Source organism: Oenanthe melanoleuca, chromosome Z, assembly GCF_029582105.1.
Source record: "Oenanthe melanoleuca isolate GR-GAL-2019-014 chromosome Z, OMel1.0, whole genome shotgun sequence".
Classification (NCBI taxonomy): domain Eukaryota; kingdom Metazoa; phylum Chordata; class Aves; order Passeriformes; family Muscicapidae; genus Oenanthe; species Oenanthe melanoleuca.
In genome coordinates, this window is record NC_079362.1 from 16,682,351 (window position 1) to 16,702,600 (window position 20,250).

The window sequence follows — 20,250 nt, forward strand, 5'->3', positions numbered from 1 at the left end:
GAAAAAGTACTCTTCTAGTATACCTAATGATGGAGAGCTTTTATAAGAATTGTTGTGATGAATTGATGTTTTCCCTTCCTGTATTTATAGGGATTGGAATCTAAGATGCAAAGTGTATACCAGTAATCTTAGATTTTGAAATTGTTACGTCTTAACCTGACTGTTTCTATGGAGTTAGATCATGTACTTTAATCATGTGATTCTAGCATTGGTTCTAAGATTTAGTGCATGCAATTTAAGTGTTTTGGTTGAGTAGCTGGCTACCTTGGATTCAAGCTGGGAAAAGAGAAGCTGGCACTGAAATATGTTTTCTATCTAGATCAAGGAATTCCTGCCGTCTTGGTTTTTGATAGACTTAAATGTGTTTTTTCTGTTCTTTTACTCCACTGATGCTTTATTTGTTCTGGGCATGGATATCAGTCCTTTTCTTCAGCTGCTTTTTCCCAGTACTGTACTGAAGTAACTTGGGTAGTGGTAACTTTTCAGTAGTAGCTGTCTCAGATGCTGGTTTTGTTGCCTTGAAGATGCATGGCGATTTCCATGATGATGAATGGCCCAAAGAAAGGGCAGTTTTGTGTGGCTCCTAAAAACATGGATCATAGAGCATTGTTGCTACATGTGTAGAGCTTGGTACTGAAAGCAGCTTATGTAGAAATACAATGAATATTTCAAATTTGTATTCCTTTTCTACTCTGCAGGTAGATCAATTTAAAAAAAGTATTCATGCTGTTTGAATACTGGGTAGAGCAGCTTATGCTTGAATTTATCAGGAGACTATATCATAAGATATTACTGATTTCTCAGGCTTTTATAAAAACACTTTCCTCTCCAATGAAAGGAAAAAAGTTTTTTCCACCTCACTAGTATTACTGAAATTAAGATTTAAAATGTCATTCATTCAAAACCCCAACAGAAAAGTGTAACTCCTAGCACCCACACCAGAAACACATATTTTGAATTGAGGCTGTATATTTTTAACTTTAAAAAAACTGAATAAACCTCCAAAAGAGGAGGGGAAAAAATTAGTATGCCACCATTGCCTGGAGGCTTGTGTAACAGCAATTCCCTAAGGGAGTGAGACCCAAATCATCCAGTGGCACATTTTTATGGTGAATAAATAAGCTGAAGCAAGTAAGAATGCTTCCAAAACAAAAGCTAACCCAAAAATATTACATGAATCATTATTTGCAATGATTAATATGGCAGCGAGCAGAGAACCTGCATGTTGGCCAGGTGTCTTGTAGGGTTGTGCTACCTGAGAGCACAAGTCCATTCTTGTCCTGGTTTTCAGCTGAGATAGAGTTAATTTTCTTCCTGCTGCAGGAGTGCTGCCTCCCACAGCAGCTCATCTCTGCATGCACAGAAATCAATTAATGGTGAAGTTCTGTATTAGTCCCGAGAAATGAGCTAGGGGATTTTCTTTCTTAACCTTACCAAGCAATCAGCTCGATCTTGGTGGTGTGAGACTTGATTATAATTGTTCCAAGACCTTATGAGTATATGCACACTGCAAGGATTAAATTCAGTGTGACCCTTACATTAGAGGCTGTAGAACAGTAAAAGTAGGTATTTTTTTAAATACCTTGTCTCAACTTGTGTGCTCAATTCCTACTGAACTTTTGTGATTTGATTAACCACACCAATGCTGGGAAATTCATTTCCAATTTGTCTGATCTATGCTGATGGATCTCCTTAAACGTGTGACACTTAAAAGTATTTTCAGTATACAGTGATAAAAAACAGCCTACCTTTTTCTAAACCAGCTTAGTTGTACTCCTAAAACATACAGCATAAATCTTCCTTGACAAGCCATTTTTATTTGTGGTCTTTCTTCAAACTCCCTAGTAATTACTTTTATGTACTGAAATGTGGAATTTTTTTATATTTTTTAGGATAATATATGTGTCCTCAGATTCCTTGCCAACACTTTATCTTGTAAGTTATAGTTTTTCTAGATTGATTTGATACAATTGTCCAGTTGTAGCTAAAAGCTTTTAAGGCTTGATCCTTAATTTTAAGTGTTCAAAAGATTATAATTATGGTGAGAGAACTCACAGCCATAACTTAGCAAGATCTTTGTGTTTCTAGATTGTCACAGCCTTTCTTAATGCAGTGGATTTTAAGAAACTTGTCTCTAGGTGGAACCTTTTTAATCTTAGCAGACTTAAAGAATGGTCATGGTTAACATATGTTGTTTGGAAAAGATTGTTGCCTGCAGGATTCCACAAATATTAACTTTCCCTCCTTTTCAACACCATTGTCAAAAAAGTGTTGATGACCTTTAGCTAAATAGATGACCCTCAGCTAACTGATTTATTGCTACTAAAATGTCAGTGTGCTTACAAGAAATTAGCTCTCGCATTACGAACACCTGGTTCAAACCAAACAAAGGGAGGACTGGAAAGAAGACTGTGAAGAAAAGGGTAAATATTCCACTGATAGAGCTTCCATTTGTCAGAGTGGTGTAGAATTCGGGGGGTGCTCCTGGGCACTGTAAAACTTACATAACCATGTAGCGTCCATCTTTTAGCAAGGACCTCTGTCAACCAAAGTGTAACAAGAAACTGAATCTCACTATCCACTTGCACATGCAGTCATCCATGTGTCATGTGAGCACTGTGACTTCTTATGGTTAATGCTGAGTATGAAGAAGCAGCAAAATAGGGCTTTATCTTGTAACCCAGGCCATGCAAGTGTTTCAAATGTGTACTTAGTGCATATCTGCCATCAGACAGATCCAGAGTCTGACACTTCCCAAGAAACATGGGAAATTATACTGGTTTTTATCTTTCTTTATACGTATTTTTCTAGTCTATGGCCCCAGTGGAGAAAAGAGAAAAAGTATGTGTTAATGGAAAAAGTCCTCTAGGAATAACCCTCTGTCTGAAAAAAAAAAAAAAAAAAAAAATCACCAGAGAAACCCTGGTATGCTGACCAAGGGATTTAATATTGAAGATGTTCAGCCTTTGATACCATTAACAGACTACTGAAACAGAATTAGAGATGGGCTAAAAGGGGCAATTACAAGTTTTCAAATTCGCTGGATAAGCAGTTGGAATGAGGGAGTTGTCACATACCAACACAGTCTGGTCAGTGGGGTAAGCTACACTTGAAAGTCAGCTCTTCATCTGATCACTGTGAACTCACTTTCTGTGCATACAGACATGTGACAAGTCTCCAAGCCCACATCTCTAAAATCAGCTTCCAAATTTCTTCAAAGGTTGAGCCATTTAGTGGATTGAATAAGCCCTGCCCATGAAGCATGAAGTGAAAATTACAATATGCAGATATAGTGAACTACCTAACAAGCCTGAAAGAAGTACGGTGGAGGAAGTGAATTGATAAAATGCTAGAATAGTGTGATGTTCTTAATTAGTGGATGAGGAAATGATAGGTAATGTGACACAAAGTTGTCAGGTGGTGCTTACTATATATCTAAGAGTGGATGGTGAAATACACTGGAGTGATGGTTTTCTAAACAAACTCTCTTGATTATTGCTTTACTGTTTTTAGAAAATGTGACTGTGGGCCATGTGACTGGGCCATGGCTCCACACTAGAGCTAACAGATGTGAGGAAGGAAGCAGTATTTCTCCTTGAGTGTTTTTTTAAAAAAAATTCAAGCAAGAAAGCTTCATGCAGATGGAAAAACTTAGTGAGAGGGAAGAAAGTATGAGTGGGAGATGCCCCAGAGAGTAGACTACTTCTGGACAAAAGTAAGGAATTGGCAAACAGTATAGAGCATTAAATACTAAAGAATTTAAAGAGCAGGTGATATGTTTCTGTATCGTTAGTTATGAAATAACTAAACAGCATGCATTTTTCTGCTTTTGTCATTTAGCTTATGATACATGTCTGTGGGGTAGTTAATTGACCCCTGTGAAAGACACACCTTGTCATTGCTTGTGGAAAAATCTCAAGTTCAGGAACTGGTAGCACAACTTCCTGGGGGTGGGGAGGGGAAGTAGAATTTAGTACATTGGTATAGTAGAAAATCTGTTCTCAGTACAGAAAATTTCTATCTGTTTTTGTAGGACTACTGCATGAGTTCCTGCATGATGCATTGGGAACAATGATGGAGTTCTTCATTCTTTCTTCATCTGCATAAGAAAGGCAGTCCTTTAGGTTCTTGACCCTCAGGAAACCTTTTTCTGATGACCTTTCTAGTTCTCATAGTTGGAAGTTCCTATAGTTGGGGAAATATGCAATATATCTGAGAGAATTTTGATGGAAAAAGCAGGGCTCCAGCTCTTAATGGCCAAAACAGTGATACTTATGCCAATAAGAGCAAGTTATGAGTTTTCTCGAGTGTGTATGTACAAACTTTTTCTGGTCCTGGTCACATGGTAAGGACAGGCCTCAGAAGAAACCTGGTCTTTGTGTGATAATGAGATGTGAATGTACCTTCACAGTACTAAAGAAAATAAGAAACAAGAGAATGTTCAGCTTCATTGATTTTTTTTTTTTCCCCATGTAAATTTGAAAGCCACAAGACAACTTTTGGTTACAGCAGCTGCTAAAATTCGTCATCAAGTCCTGTGTTGAGATGAAACTTTTGTCTATGTAAACCAGGTGTGAAATGTCTTCAGTTTATTTTGTTAATAAAATCTATAAAGTACCAGCTTTTTAAAAAGTGCAATATAATACAAGTCAATGCCTAAGTCTTGGACTAGAAAGTTCTGAAGACAAGAACTCAGCAATACTATTGTTTCACATTTGCAAGTAGCGCCAAAATAGTTCCTGGCACCAGAGAGAGAATTTAGCTCATTACCCAATGCTGCTCAGAGTTTCTGAGGTAGGTAGTTCTATGCATGTTCCATGACTAATAATGAAATATCAATCACTTTAAATATATTCAATAGTGAAAAGCTTCTAGGGAGAAGAGTATTCCTGCTGATGGTGAGGTTGCAAAGATTGAGAAAACTGTCCCATTTATGAGCCAGCTATCTAAAATCAGAAAACCTCTTGCATTTTCTGTTGTAGTAGTCATGATTTTTTTGGCGAATAAGTACTTTGGGGAATACACCTCATGTTTTTAAAAATTTAGACCTTAATCTACTCAGAGATTCTAATTAGTACCACTTAGTAGTGGGTTATAACAGTTAATGACAATTTTATTTAGTCTCAAAATGTATTCTTAAATGCAATGGGAAGCACTGTGTAGATTCCATCAAAAATTGCATTAAAAATATTGCCAATTCCATTTCTGGACCCAAATTCCCATCTGGCTGTTCAAGAATGATGGGCTGAGTAGGCTGCAGGTATCTTGTCCAAAATCGTAGAAGTAATTTGAAAGTGAACAGGTATCTTTAGATACTAAAAATTTCTGTCCTTTGGATTTGATAGCTTACATGGTCATGCAGACATTTGAGTCTTCTAATAGATTTTAAAGGGTGGGTTTATGTAATATTGTGCAGGTATTGCTAAGTCTGTCTTGGTAATAACTTCTTTCAAATAATGAAAAAGTCATCTTGTTCCATCTGCCAGATAGGAAATAACTAGCCAAAAATAAACTTAGTCCAAAGACTTTTTTCCTGTGCAATTCCTTTTTTCCTGAGAGCCTGATCTTGTTTTTTCTTTAAACAGTGTTTTGTTGGTATCAGTTTTATTAGGAAAACCCAGTACTGCACACTGAAAGCAGTTTTGAGGGAATATATTCACCTGTATAGCAGTGGTTTGACACCACTGGAAGATGCAATATGGGAAGGGTCGAACCATGCTGTTCATTAAACTGAATTTCAGTTAATACTGGATTTTGCTGCAGAAGCAGGTGCATGTGACACTGACACAGACCATAAGCTGCCATGTTTATGAAATCATAACAGAGTGGGCATTACTATGAGAGAGAAAGGGAAGGCTTTTTCCCTCCTACTCAGCTGTCATCTTGGCAGAAAGCATTAAACAATTTGTGCTTCTGCTTGTTCTGAAAATAAATGTGGGACTTCAGGCTACAGAGCAGTGAATTTGCTCAGATTGTGACTCCCAGACTCAAAAAGAGTTAGCCAGTACTAGGAGTAGCAAAAGTCTTTTCACATAGTGGAAACTACAGTTCATTTTTCAGAGCTGCAGAAAATGCACTATGGTGTGTGTAAATGAATACATTCTGTAGCCTTCCATCTTTAATAAGCTTGGTTTGGGTTCTATAAAATTAATTGTACTTCTAAAAGCTTAGTTTTTCATTTTCAAGTGGGGAATTCTTCTTTAAAGTACATCATATTTCCGTTTCCTTGGTTCTCTGGTGTCTTCTTTGCACACGTAGTCATTCCAGGCTGTGTAGCACTTGCCGCTTCTGAATGCTTGCCACTCTTCAGGTTTAAAACTATTACTGGAGCAACCTGATTTGGTACTAAGCTACAACTCTATTGCAACAACTTGCCAACTGCTAACACAGGTGTTGAGTGGTATTTGTATTTACTTGAATGTACGCTTATATTAATGTAAATAATTTTAGGATGGAGAGAGCTTCACAATAACAACTGGGAGCATTTTGGTTTGCTTTTCTGGGGGCTGGAGCAGTGGTGTATTTCACTAAGATACCAAGTAAGATGACTTTAATGCCTGGCTAAGTTCTAAATTTTGAACCTGTTAAAAGTACTGTGACAATTTGTTACAGCTAAGGGAGGATGAACTTAGTTGCTGTGAAATAGAATCAAGTGGCTCATAAACCATAGGATGTCAACGATTACTGTAATTAATAGAAGCTTTACAGCAAAAAATCAAAGCTTGGAACACCTTTGACTAATGGGCCACTTAATTCTGGCTTAAAGTGTTTTACTGTAACGTCTGAAGTGACACTACCTCTGCAGTTAGCCTGGGTGGTGAAGTTAGAGAGAAGTTTGTGCGAAACCATCCTGAAGGTAGCAGATGACGTGTCACGCATCCTTTTAATTGTGAAGATGTTTGATAAAAGGTTATCTGGTAAAGAGCATCTTTTCTGAGTGTGGATTGTTGCCTTCTCTGACTGGAAAAAGGAGGTATGAGGAAACAGCTGAAGTGAAATTAGTGGCGTTTAAGTAATGTGTGGTGCAATGTGCTCACATGCATGCACAGGCCTGCAGTGCCTTTAATTTAATCTCATCCCAACAATGAGGTCCTACATGTCTGCTTGTCTCATACAAATAAAAAAATACCATAGGCAGAATGAAGGATTATAAGAAGGCATATCAGGATATATGTTTGTAGTGAGTTACCTGTCCTTATGTCCCCTTGTATAAGTGTGTAACTCCCATTATGTAACATACCACAGGGAAAGGCATTGTTCTGCTCTAGGTGAGAAATATTGCACCTTTTTTGCACTGCCCATAGATCTATTCTTGAATCCTTCTAGGGGATTTAAAAAGTTTAATATTGTACTGTTTCTGCAAAGGCGACTTTTATATCAAAGTTTTTTAAAAGATTGCTGTAGTACCTTTTATATAGATAATTGTTGATTTTTAAAGTGTCTCTGTCTCTTGGATTTTAGTAGTGTGCTTCTGTGAGTTTTTAAGTCATCCTCATAAACACATTGTCAAATCCTTACCCGTGGAGAGAGATTAATTTCTGAAAAGAGATTATAAAATAGTTGCATAAATTGATTCATTTCATAAATTGCCTTTTAGATTTTTTTCCAACAGGTACGTGTAGTTCTGATTTAACATAGCTTAGACGTACATCTGTTTGATTTGTTGTTAAGTTACCAAGTAGCAGTAACAACTTAATATCTGAAAAGCACATGAACGCAGTTCAGTGTTTTACTGAACCGCAGGGAAATCTGGGATGCCCTTGAAGGACGCGCTTCCTTCTGCCTTTTTAATAAGCAGTGTCTCGATTTATTTCAAGGTGAGTTTTGGCAGCTCTAGTGCTAGCACACGCAGAACCTCGGTTCATTTTCACTTGAGGAATGTGCAGCGTTCTGTTTCGGGCAGGCGGTAGGAGCCGCGGCAGGGCCGGGAGCGGCGCTGCCCGGGCGGGTTTGCGCAGCGCGGGATCGGTGTCCGGGCGCTCGGGGCCGCGCGCGGAGCTCCGCCCGGGGCGGGGCGGGGGCGGGCGCGCGCGCCATTGGCTGCGGCGCACGTGACCCGCGGGGCCGCGCCGTGCGCGCGGCGCTGGCACAGGCGGTGGCGCGGGCGGGGCCGGGCGCTGGCGCGGGGATGGAGGCGCGGCGGCCGCGGCCATGGGGTGAGTGCGGCGGCGGCTTCCCGCGCGGGCGGGGATCGCCGCGCCCGGGACGGGCAGGGGGGGAGGAAGCGGCTCCAAGGGTTAAAGAACAACAAAAACCAAACACCAGCCCGCCGTCCCGCCCCATCCTCCCGAAAACCAAAAAGAAAAACCAGAAAATTCCTGGGGTGCGAGATAGGGCTGTCGCGCGGCGGGGAGGGGAGCCCCGCAGCCGCGGGGACGGGCGGGCGGGCACGGCGGGGAGCCGCCACGGGCGGGACCGAGCGCAGCCCGCCGCCCCGGCCGGAGGCACAAAGCCCTGCGGAGCTCCTGCGCGGGCTCCGGGGCCGGGAGGAGCGGGAGGAGGAGGAGGATCGGCGGCGGGCAGGGGTCTCGGGGCGGGCAGAGCCGCGGAGGTGCCCCTCGCGGGGCGGCGAGGCGCTGCCCGCGGGTGGCACCGGCCCGGCTTTGTTAGGGACGGGCGGCGGCGGCGCCTCCGCTGCCGCAGCGCGGGGGACGCGCGGGTGGGCGGCCGGCGGGAGCGCTCGGGGGGCAGCGCTGCGCCCTCGGCGCGCCCTGGGATCCGCTGACTTCTCACAGATTTATTTAACATCACAAAGAGGTGCTTGGGTCCGCGTCTTAACCTGAATGCTGTGGGAAATCTTAATAAATTATGTATGAAGCAGTGGGTCCTTTCTTCCCCTTTGTCAGATACGCAGCTTTTATGCTAGTAATTAGGTCATTGCTATCAGAGCGCTCCTTGCTTTTGTGAAAATGTGTGGCGATTTTTGGAGGGCGCATATACTGCGGGATCATTTCGTCCTATTCGGGTTTCGTGTCAAGATACAATATTCTTCCTGTTGGCTTACATGAAGGACCTTGTCTGTGGGCTGTAAGGGGGGCATGTTCGTTTGATAGGGCTTTTTTCAGAGGACCAGTAGGGCCCGGTTTTGACTTGATTTGGAGAGTCATACCCTGAAAAATGCCTTTTAATGGCGTAGCAAGAAACACACGACTTCGTACTGTGCAGAGAAGTATTTTCATTAAATTTCGGTGAATACGTAAATAGCACAATATAGATCTATTTCCTTTTTAAGTACTTCCATCCTTTGCAGTTTGTTCTGTTGAAAATGCGTCTTAATGTTCTTTTCCTACTGTATTTTTACCATTTGGTTAATTTTTTCCTATTATCTAATGCAAATTACAGATTTATGAGTATTTTGCCAAGCTTATTGTTCTTTGAAAATACGCATAAGCATGTATACTGAAAACCATTTCCTGGAACCAGACTCTTCTGTATTTTTAAGGAGACTTGAAGTAACTGTTAAAATGCTCTTCTCCTCAGTTCTGTTAAATACAGTGATGCGCAAAAAAGGTTTGATGAAGAAAAGTCTCAGTTTAAATACCTGCTTTATACATACCCAAAAAACATTTTCTATATATACCATTATTTTAAAAATCGTGAGTCTCCTGTTTTATCAGTAAGAGAGGCTTTGGATAATATTACATTTTAAAACATCACTTGAGAACTTAATATTCTTTGGAATAACTGGTTTCAAAAGGTAGATTGGTGATACTTGATATTTCTGCTTTGGCATTTTGAATCTTGGTTACAATTGCTTAAATGTTAGAAGAAACAGAAGATGCAGAGGTGTTTCCACCCCTTTTTTTACCTAAAAGGAAAGAGTATGACAAAAGCATAGTGATTATGGTGACTATTATGGTGATGCTTCTTCCTGTACCTTTTTAACTCTTAAATAGTATAATTCTGTGTAACCCTGTAGTAGTTCAGTAAGTCACACTCTGAAATTGGTAACTTGAATACAAGATCACTTTTTAATATAATACTTCAAATTATTTATGGGTGCAAACTTTTCTAAACATCATCCCTGAAATACAAAATAGTTGGTTATGTTAAATGTTCTGATACATCTTGTCACAGTATGCCATTGTTATATCACTGTGGAATAATACAGCACAGGTTGGAAATACATGTGGCTACAACTGGTTCTCTTCATCTCTAAATTATTATGTTGGATTTTAATATGCATCTTAATTTAGTCGGTTAAATGTTTGTTGATGACATATGGTAAATTCTTTTATTATCAGTGTGGCAAAATCCTGTTTAAAATAGGCCATACTAAAAATGATGTGCTGTGATGGTAAGTTATTGTCAGCAAAGACCTAATTTCCACTAGTGGTTTTCCAAAATTCATTCAGCACCTGTGTGATCAGATGCTGATACATATCCTGCAAGATGAATGGTCTTCTAGTTCTTAAAAGTGCTGAAGGGATCCCTGAAGATGGCCCTTATAGGTCACCCAAGATAGAGAAATATTTATTGTAAATTATTTTTATAATATATAATTGAAATTTTTATAGTATCTGTAATGTTTTTAATTACAACTGATTTATTTCATGTTAATTGTTTTGACTTTGTGTTTTCAGGTAAAATAGGAGAGGAAGTACCTGTCTCAGACTTTTTAATAGCTTAAACTTTCTAGAATTGAGTCTTAAAAGATTACAAGAAATGTGTAAGTAAACAGGAGCAAGTCATGTGCAGTGAGGGCATATACAATTATTCGTGAATAACAAAGATGATCATCTTGAAGGGTGAGTGTTCAGACTTGTGAATCATTCCTGATCCAATGTAAGTTATGATTCATATGGTGTCTGGAATGGTTTGTGTTCAATATAGTATTTAAATGCAAATCATGTTTCGAATTTTCACAGTCATATTCTGAATACAGCGTGACTAACCAGCTAAGGAACTTCCCAACCCAGAATTATAAAGGAAGAAGTGGGAATTTTCTTGACAGTGTAAAGAAGATGAACTTGACAGTTCATAGCCTAAAACATGACTTCTTGATTTTACTCTTTTTGTATTAATAAGAATTTTTTTCATTGTTAGCATTCTTTAGTGAAATTCCAAACATTAAATTATTTCTGTTTTTCACACAAACACACACTTGACCTTTATCATTCTTGACATGTAATGAGGCACACAAGAGTTCAGACCATGGTGTTCACATTCCTTCTCCTCACGGTCTTTTACAGAATGCTGAGAACATGCATCACTTATCGCTTTTGGTTAAGATGAACAGATGATGTTTCTGTTCATGATTGAAGAGTATAGGCCAAGTATTGAAGTTACAGAAGTGTCCCAAAATATAATGATAGATTGAAAGCTCTTCCCAAGTTATTAATTAATTTCTGAAAGAATTAAACACAAAAACCAAGTCTTTACCCGGTCTCCACTCAGAAGGAACCCTTAGGAAGGTCAGGTATAGTAACCTTTGTGTGTTTTTGTCTGCTGTCCACAAAAGTATAGCCTTCATGCAGAAATGAATAGAAAAGCTGAAAAGAAAATCTTCATGCAACTGAAGTTTAGAGAAAATTGTGTGGTCTCCTTTTAAAGGGACTAAAGCTTTCACAAGTTGTGTTAGGATAACTAATAGCAGTAACAGCTCTTCATCCGGTCTTTGCCTTTTTTACACATGGTTGAAAACCCCAGCAATCCACAGTATGTGTAATCTAGAGATTATAATTTGGTATGATGTATTATGTTTTTTTTTCAATGTCATGCTTTTCAAATTTATTAAAATGGGCAGTGTTATGTAACTTGCAATTAATTTTCTGTTGTCAAAGGCCTTGTTGGTAAAGGAAACTGGATGAAAAGCAGATTTGTGATGATTGTTTTTTATAATTCTTTATCCACCTCTGATCACCTAAGGGTGCTGAAGCAGAGCGAATGAGAACATTAACAAATGTGCTGCCCCACTCACAGGCGATTCTCATTCTGGGCCGAGTATTTTCTTAGTTGTCTCTAACCACACTCAAAGCCACTTCCAGACAGCTCATTATATTTGTGTGCCCGCATTGCTCAGTTGAAGAGAATCCAAACAAAATGGCTTCCCTTTCAGCTGCTCCTGGCTTGAAGTTCTGAAGTTCTTAATTTTGGGTGGGGGTAGGAGAATCAAAATGCTGGCAACAAAGGCCATTATAGTAAAGGATGAACTTATCACCAGGCGGAAATAACATAGTTTTTCATTGTGATGTTGAAGAAGGAGAAGTATTTTTTCTGCTGTTTGGAGAGAATCAGGATAATGGGCTTTTATGATTTGAGTCCAGTGAAGTATTTTTCAGTGAGTAAGGAAGGAGAGAATTAAACAATGCCAGTGAAGCCTAAACATTTTTAGATTGGCAAACCTTGAAAGCCTGCCCACACTGAAATGGATAAGACAATCCCTGACACAGTGATACTCATTTTTGATAAGTTCTTGAACACAGCTCTTGGGGTGCTGATATTTTGCCAGAGCTGAAAACCTGAAGGCAAGCTTCAAACAAAATAATGGAAAATTCAATACAGGAATCAGTCAACAGAGAAATTGAACTAATGCAAATTGACATGGTTTGATATGTTCAAAATAAGAGCAGCAAAGCCCCCACACACTTCTGAGTGTTTATATAGATAAGGAAGCTACATGAAAATGGTCCACTTCAGGGGCTCGCTTACCTTGGAACAGCTGTGCTGGATTTTTTGCCCCTGCCTGTCAGTCTTGCCCCTCTTTTGGAAAAACTGTGCAACAGCTGCTGAAGCATCGTGGCTAATGACCCAGCACAGTAAGCTTAAACTGACACCTATTTCAGATTACCTTGGCAGTCAGGCAGTAATCTGCAGTGGTTTAGCAGCTGCCACTTGAGCAGCTGAGCCCTTTCCTCTTCCCTGGGTGGGAACTGTGCGGGGATGGGTGGGGCAGACAGCTGGAGAGGCATCAGCGCAGCCCTCCTGGCCACCCCACCACTAGCCAGAACCCCTAGGCCTACTGCTTAAAAATAATCGGTTTTTCAAGGTAGTGTAGAGAAACTAATTGGAAAAATGTCATGACAGTATCAGCATTTTCTCCCTGAATTCAGCGTAGAGTGCCCTAAATTGACAGAATGGTAGAGGATAACAAGGACGAGCTACTAGGCTCCAGACTGAAGAGTTGCATAGAATTTGTGAATGTAGAAAGAAATCAGAGGTGATGGTCCTTCCCAGCCTTACTAAATTATGTTTTAGATATTAATGAATTTTGGGCAGAATCAATATTTAAATGTAGATACAAAAAAAAAAAAAGGTCAGAATTTGGATACAAAGATGAAAAATATCAAAATAGATAAGAATGTATTGTGTCTACATGTAGAGTTAAATTTCTTTCATTAAGAAGATAAGCAACACTGTGAAAAATCTGAGTTACAGAGGAGTAAATCTGCTTGCTCATGGTAGTAGAATATGATCGTAGTGTTGATAGATTTTATGGATAAAAGCAATAATGGGAGCCTGAAATATTTTTATAATGAGATTTAATATAACATTTTTAGGGTTCTTAAGTAGAACCTCTTCAGGACATACTGAGTATATATGCTTGCTGATTTCAAAGAAGGCGGCTCTGATCAGTTAAGAAATTCTAAGTTTTCAGGCAATATTACATTTTTTCCTATCACTTGGGATTTCAGATCAAAATGAGTGCGTGTAAATTCCTGTCTGGGCAGTGGCTACTGGTACAGTTTCCTTAATATAGGAAAATGCGTATCTAAATCTTAACAGTATGTTTGCATAAATTTAGGCTTCTCATTAATTTTGATTTTAGTGCATAAAAGAGTTCTATCCAGCTTGAAATTCCTCTTTGATATGTATATTCATGCAAAGTGCTGATTCAGTAAAGTGTGAAATTTCTTGTCTCAATTTCACCTTACTTTGATAGGAGATGGAGAAGAAGCTTATTAATGATGAGAAATACGGGTCAGGGAAGTAACACAGCTAGATTTTGCGTGTCTCATACACGAGGGTATTGAATTTCAAAGTTTCTGTATTCCAGTATGGTTATTTTTTGAGTAAGCCTAGAGAACTCAGGATCTGCTCTTGTCTTTGATGACCAGTTTGTGAAGAAACAGTGCAGTTAAGAGTGTAAAAGGGAGCTTGACTTGAAGCATAATAGTGAATTTCACAAAGTTGGTTTGTGTCGCATTTGTGGTGTGTTTTCTCTTAGGCTGAGTGAAATGTGAAATGGATTCTGGAGGTCAGAGTTCTTCCCTTCTCTCTAGCCGTTTCCTACAGGGGGAAAGAAGGGCTGTTCATACTTGATCCAGCTGATTCTGACACTAGTGGTGTTGAACATGTTGCATGTCCAGTGGTAGAGCTTCCGACTAGTGGGCCATGTCTAAGGTATTCCTTGTTTTTCCTTGGGCTGGTTCATTCTGCTCCAGATGAGGTGAGATGTGACTAGGAGACCTGTCTGGCCAAGAGGGTCCAGAGTTTAACTCTTTCTTCAAGTAATATAATCACTGAGAAATTTCAAGAAGGGGATGAGGTGGTACAGTCAATTTCTTTTACGGTGATTGTTCTGTGTCTAGAAAACTTATAATGTATAATTTATAAATTATTTTTAATTCTTAAGTAATTATGTTTTACTCAGAGCATAAATCCAAGGATTGCTTTGGGACCTGAATTCTGATCTGATGTGTCAAGTTTGAGGTAGTTGGAAAAGATGTATTTTCAGAAGAGAGGCAGATTTTAATTTTGAGGGCTTTATCATATACATGGAACTGCTTATGTGTAATGGAGCCCTGTGATTTCACTCTAGAGATCACATGCCTGAGAGATGACACAGTGTTCAGCATCAGAAAGCCTAAGCTGCTTTGTGGTCATACATTACCTTTGTCAGTTTCCCTTGTTTTAAAATTAAATAATGTTGTCTTTTGTGAAATACTTCAGCATGACATTATTTCAGAAGAAGAAGAAGAAACAGCAAATATCTCGGAGATACCAAAAGAAAGTACAGCATTTGTCTGTATTGATGTTTAGGAATACAAGACGGGATTTCTTGAGCCATGAAGCCTGGCTCCTCCTTGTGTAATATGCTTGGCAAGAATCCTGCTGAACTACAAGTTCTGATTGGTATTGCCAGCTTAGGTTGATAACTGTCTGATTTACACCCATTTTTTCTGCGTTGGTATTGTGTTTTAACATAAATACTGTTCTCCCTCTTCAGTATTTTCCCTTCCCTAATAACAAAGTATGGCTGTGTCATTCCAGCTTTTGATGTGCTGAGGCAGCCAAGGTTTGCTCAGCCAATCTCTTCTGAGATACTCGCTCATCCCTTGATCACTTCACATCTTTCTCTGCACCCACTTAAATTCACTTTTCTTACCCACCTCTTTGTAGAATGATTTGATAACTCTGGGGATCGTGTTTGTTCTCCTTGTGCCAGTCTCATTGGCAGCACACAGTGCCCTGCAGGCTGGCTGCTAAGAGGCTTCGCTGCTCCAGGTTGAGATGCCTTTGTGAGTGACCCTGTGTCGCTATGCTTTGCAATTCCACCTTGTTTCTACTGCTTTATTTCTCAGTTAATCAAATTCATTGTGTCTTATGTTGAGTCCTCTGACCTTGTGCAACCTCTTGAATTTATGGGAGCAAGTTTTGATGATATTTCTTGTGCCAAAGTCAGTAGCAAAGCATTTAAAAATGCCTGTCACAGTCTAGTTTTGGGGGAACTTTGCTGACAGCCTGCCTTCAGTTCAATAATTTGGCTTTCAGCACTGCCCTGTGTCGTCTTGATGTCTTTGAACTGCTCCTTACCCTTGCAGAGCTTTTCTAGTCATATGCGTTGCAACTGTGGTGACAGTGTTGCTTCCTTTGGGCATCTCTCTAGCAGAAGAAACAATGTTTTCGGTTACCCAGGTTGTGGTAATCAGCTAACTTATTTCTTTTTTTAATCTGAAATCCCACAAAGCTTGACATTTGAAAATCAGGAAGTGACTCCTAGTCTGAGGTAGGATACTGTCTTTTAGTGGTGATGTCGTACTTTCTTGTTGTCAGAATAAAGGAAGCTTAGGAACTTAAATCAGAAAGGTGGAAAGCCAAACCAGATCTCCCCTTCAGGATCCTTACTTGTTTAGCAAAAATGCACCCGCATTTGTTATGCATAAAAAATACCGGAGCTGTGCAATTTATGTATTTCTGCTGTGGCTCCTCCCCTCATCCATTTTTCTCCATTTCTTTTGTTGTGTATGTACATCTTGTTATTGAGGCCGATTCTTCTAAATTTAAAATCTGTAAGTTAGAATTCTTAAAAATGGACAGGAAATGGAAAAACTGGATACTTTTTTGTTATTACTTGCCCTTTGGTATTAGTAATGAATTATAGCAACACGAGAAAAAGATTATCTAGAACAAAATGCATGTCCTTTGTGGCACAGAGCAGCTTCTGTAAATCACATGTAGATGAATAAATGTGATATATTTTACTGATATACTTCAGTAAAAACATTCTATCAGTATTATGATGTAGTGCTAGTTAATGACAATAATGAAAAATCTTCTTCACTTCTGTCTGCCTTTCCTTGGGCTTGTGCTTGCAGTGTGTTCTGAAATATGAACTATAGCTGTTAATTTTCTTAATAATAATGGAAACTCTTAATAGGTAAAAGCACACATGAAATAAAACTGAGGCAGTCTGCCCTTGCTGATTTTTTGGTGTTTATGTGTTTGTTTTGATATTGCTACAACTCTTGACAAGAGTCAACCTTTTAGGTGAAACAGCCTGATGGTAAAATCCCAGAATTCACACAGTAGAGTAGTTATTTCAGATTGCCTTTGTTTCTCAAAAAATGAGTTCTTCAGAAAAGCATGACCAAATTTTGAAAAATGTTACACATTCTTTTCATTCATGGAAGTCATGATTTCGTAAGTAGCAGGTGTCTTCCTTCTCCTGTATTTTTTGGTGGCAGGTGCTGGGAAAGGAAATAAATCAGTCATACCATATGCACTACAGCTTTTGTTACTGTTCCTGTCTTCAGTGATGTACTCTCTTCTTTATATTTTGTTCAGTTTAAATTTAGAAAGGTTAAACACAACTTTCAGATCTTGTACTGAGAAACTAAAATGATCTTGAATAATTTTACCTAAATTTTAGTTGGGTAATTCAGTTGAGTTTCATTGGGAAGAGGAAACTTGATTTTATAAAGGGTTATACAAGCAGTAAGGTCAAAGTTGGTCAGAGGTTACAATGAAAATGCTAAATAACAGCTTTTAATTGTTTCATCTTTTCTGAAGTACTGCAGTAAGGATGAAAGAGAATGTTGCCCTGTAAGTTTTTTTAATTTTTATTTTCCTCTGTGTTACAGGCCACATATTTAGGAAATTTCTGCAATGACACTGAAGGGTAACTTTGTGCTAGGCTTCCTTTTTTCCTCTGGAATGTTGATGAATAAGAAACTGATAGCATTAATTTTAAAGAGCTTCAAAGATTCATTAGCCATGTCTTAGTTAATTTACATTGTTAGATTAATAACTCTGCCAGCTTTTGGTTGGAAAAGTGGGGAACAATCTGTAATTTGTAATTGAAATTGAAGTATTTGTTTCTTTCTCCCTTATAGTGGCTGAGTAGTTGTGCTGATGTTCTGAGAATGTATTACAGTTTTACTCAGAGCAGTATGGGATGCCATAATATCAAGAGTAGCCTTTCATCTTTAAACTGTGTAGTATGACCACTTTGTGTGAAAGAAATTGGTTTTAATTTTGTGCCTTGAAGGATGTATTTACAAAATATCTTGATATTTACTACATTTGATGATGTGGAGATTTTTTAAGTCAAAATTCCCCAATATTTGCTGCTTTTCTTTTCAAATAGCATCTCTCTTAGAGTGTGTGCTATTCCTAGGAACATTGAGCATCTGTCACTACCATTCATTTCCCAAAATAAGTAGGCAGTCAGCATCTTTTAGATATGTGTGAAGATATTTATCTATCCAAAAATTTCTATTATCTGCAATTTCTCCATGTTGAAACTGAACTGCCAGTAGTAAAGGTGCTTTTATGTGATGCAGTGATTTTCTTTCGTGTGCTCTAGCTTCCCGTAATATCTGATGCAACTGACAATGGACTTTTTTAGTTTGCCTAATCGAGCATATCAAATGGAAGCCCACAGAAAAAAAAGTCTTGATCTGGCATTAGTTCTAGTCATTAACAGTTTGGTGTAATGGATTTAAATTAAATGTTTAGAAAGTCATGTGGTAAATGGGAGAGAGAAATTATTTTGTGGTTAGATACATTGGGGTAGTGGAGGATTTTTTTCTAAACTGCTTAAATTTAATATTTTCTCTTACTTTTTTAAGGGCTGAGGGTAGCCCAGGATGGCCGCAGCTTCATATGATCAATTGTTAAAGCAAGTTGAGGCATTAAAGATGGAGAACTCCAACCTTCGGCAAGAGCTAGAGGATAACTCAAATCACCTCACAAAACTGGAAACCGAGGCGTCCACTATGAAGGTATTGCAAGCTCTGTGCCTGTGTGGGGATTCTGTCACTGCCCTATGTGTCATTGCCTGGGAATTGCTCAGAGACTTTTCAGTGTGCTTTTAGATTCCTATGGAAGTCCTCTCCAAGGCTATGTAAAGGAAAAGCTATCAAAGCTACGTTTCCTTATTATTATTTCTTAATTTCAAAACTGTTTTCTGGAAACAGCTTCCAGTGTGCTGTGAAAAGCACTAACATTTTAACACAGCTGTACGTCCCAGCAGGAAGTCCAGAGTGCTGACCAAGGTTGACAAAGCAAGTATTGTTCAGCTCTTGAAAATGTGGGAAGCACTGGATGTTTTCAGTGTTTTCAGGTAATTTTAAAAATCGGGGCGTTTACTATAATTATTATATTTAAGGTCTCAAAGGAGAAGTTCCTTTTAACATAAAACCACAAGTTCTCCAATCTCTCCCAAAGTATAAATCCAGTCAGATCTGTTCCTGATGGTGTTTGTTGGCTAAATATAGGCCTTCAGAGCCATCCAAGAGCAAACACTACACTCAAGTGGAATTCAGATGGATTTTAATCAGTAGGAAGATACACTGTCAGTTGCATCTGTGTGATCCATGATACTGAACAAGGCAGAATTTTGCAAGTCTTAGAGCTGCATTAATGCAGTGCTCTTCCTAAGCTGACAAATCCTGTTGCTTTTTGCTAGCAGCCAGCAAAATCAGTCTGCTTTTAGTACCTCAGTTAGAAGGGTTCAGAAATTGTTGGTATTTCTTTTTATACTGCTGTATAAGGCAGGTATATTCTAAATATTGAACAACATTTTTTTCTCCATGTCTTTGCTTCCCAATCTTCTTATGACAGACTTACTGTTCTGTTACAACCAATCTTTAATTTTTAAAATATGGTAATTTGATTAATATAGCAATTAAAATATTTTAACTCAGTTTTCTTGTCCTCCAGCATGTAGACTGTATATTCATTGTAAGAAGAAAAATTCTCCTGCTTTCTGAAATACTGGTTACAACACTTGAAAAAAGCATAGATATTTCAGATACATTTAATCCTTACATTGCAGAGTAAGATGAAAATGGCTTTGCTACCTAAATTAGAAGGAAATTGTAGTCCTTTACAACAGCTACTTGAAATGGTTGTCATTAGCAGCTGAAGAAAAAATGTTTGGTTGCTGAGTTACACGTCTGAAAACTAGTTCTGTCATTTATATTATTTTTCTTAAGGTGATATTACAACAAATTTGTCAGTAACTCCCTTCCGCTCCCTGTCATTGAGGTCTAAACAGCAGGATGGATTATCTTCCTGCTAGTTTTACAAAAAAAAGAGTAAAAATGTATTTTTTTCCTCTTCTTCATCCACAGATGGGTGTATTGGTTTTTGCTTGGTTGTTTGAGGTTTTTCTAGCTTTTGTGCAGATAATTAAATTTCCAGAGACCTAAAGACAGTCCAGCTGTACAAGCTGGTCTCCACAGCATAAATTTGGATGTGGCATGGCTTTATGTTCTTCCTTTAAATCTGGCAGATCACCAAACAAAAAGTAGCTCTATTGCACTCCTCTGTGCTTATGAACATACCCAAAGTAAAGGTCTCATTTTTTTCTGTCCCAAAGTTCCGATCTAGATCTGAGGAATGTAATGCAAAAAACCTTCAACTCAAATATGAAACTCAGTATATTTCTTTTATCTTTTGGGGTAGAGTGGAGAAGAGATTGTTCAGATTAGATTTTTTTTTTTTTTTAAGCCATGTTCTATTAAGAGGTCATAGGTTCATTCCTCACGTGTATTTCCTCCTGCACCTGAACCAAGAAGTTAC

The 20,250-nt window shown here is 38.7% G+C and overlaps 1 protein-coding gene across 8 annotated transcripts in view; it reads left to right on the forward strand.

Moving 5' to 3' along the window:
* APC (APC regulator of WNT signaling pathway) overlaps positions 1 to 20,250 on the forward strand; it is an 87,843-nt gene that overhangs the window by 13,630 nt on the left and 53,963 nt on the right. For 3 of the 8 annotated variants that reach the window (XM_056513603.1, XM_056513605.1, XM_056513613.1), the window contains exons 1-2: positions 8,082 to 8,156; positions 18,294 to 18,446. In XM_056513603.1, the coding sequence (XP_056369578.1) occupies positions 18,312 to 18,446 (135 nt within the window). In that variant the 5' untranslated portion in view covers positions 8,082 to 8,156; positions 18,294 to 18,311. Of the gene's footprint in view, positions 1 to 8,076; positions 8,157 to 18,293; positions 18,447 to 20,250 lie in introns of those variants that run through there. The other 5 variants (XM_056513608.1, XM_056513604.1, XM_056513607.1 and 2 more) reach the window with 3 other exon arrangements.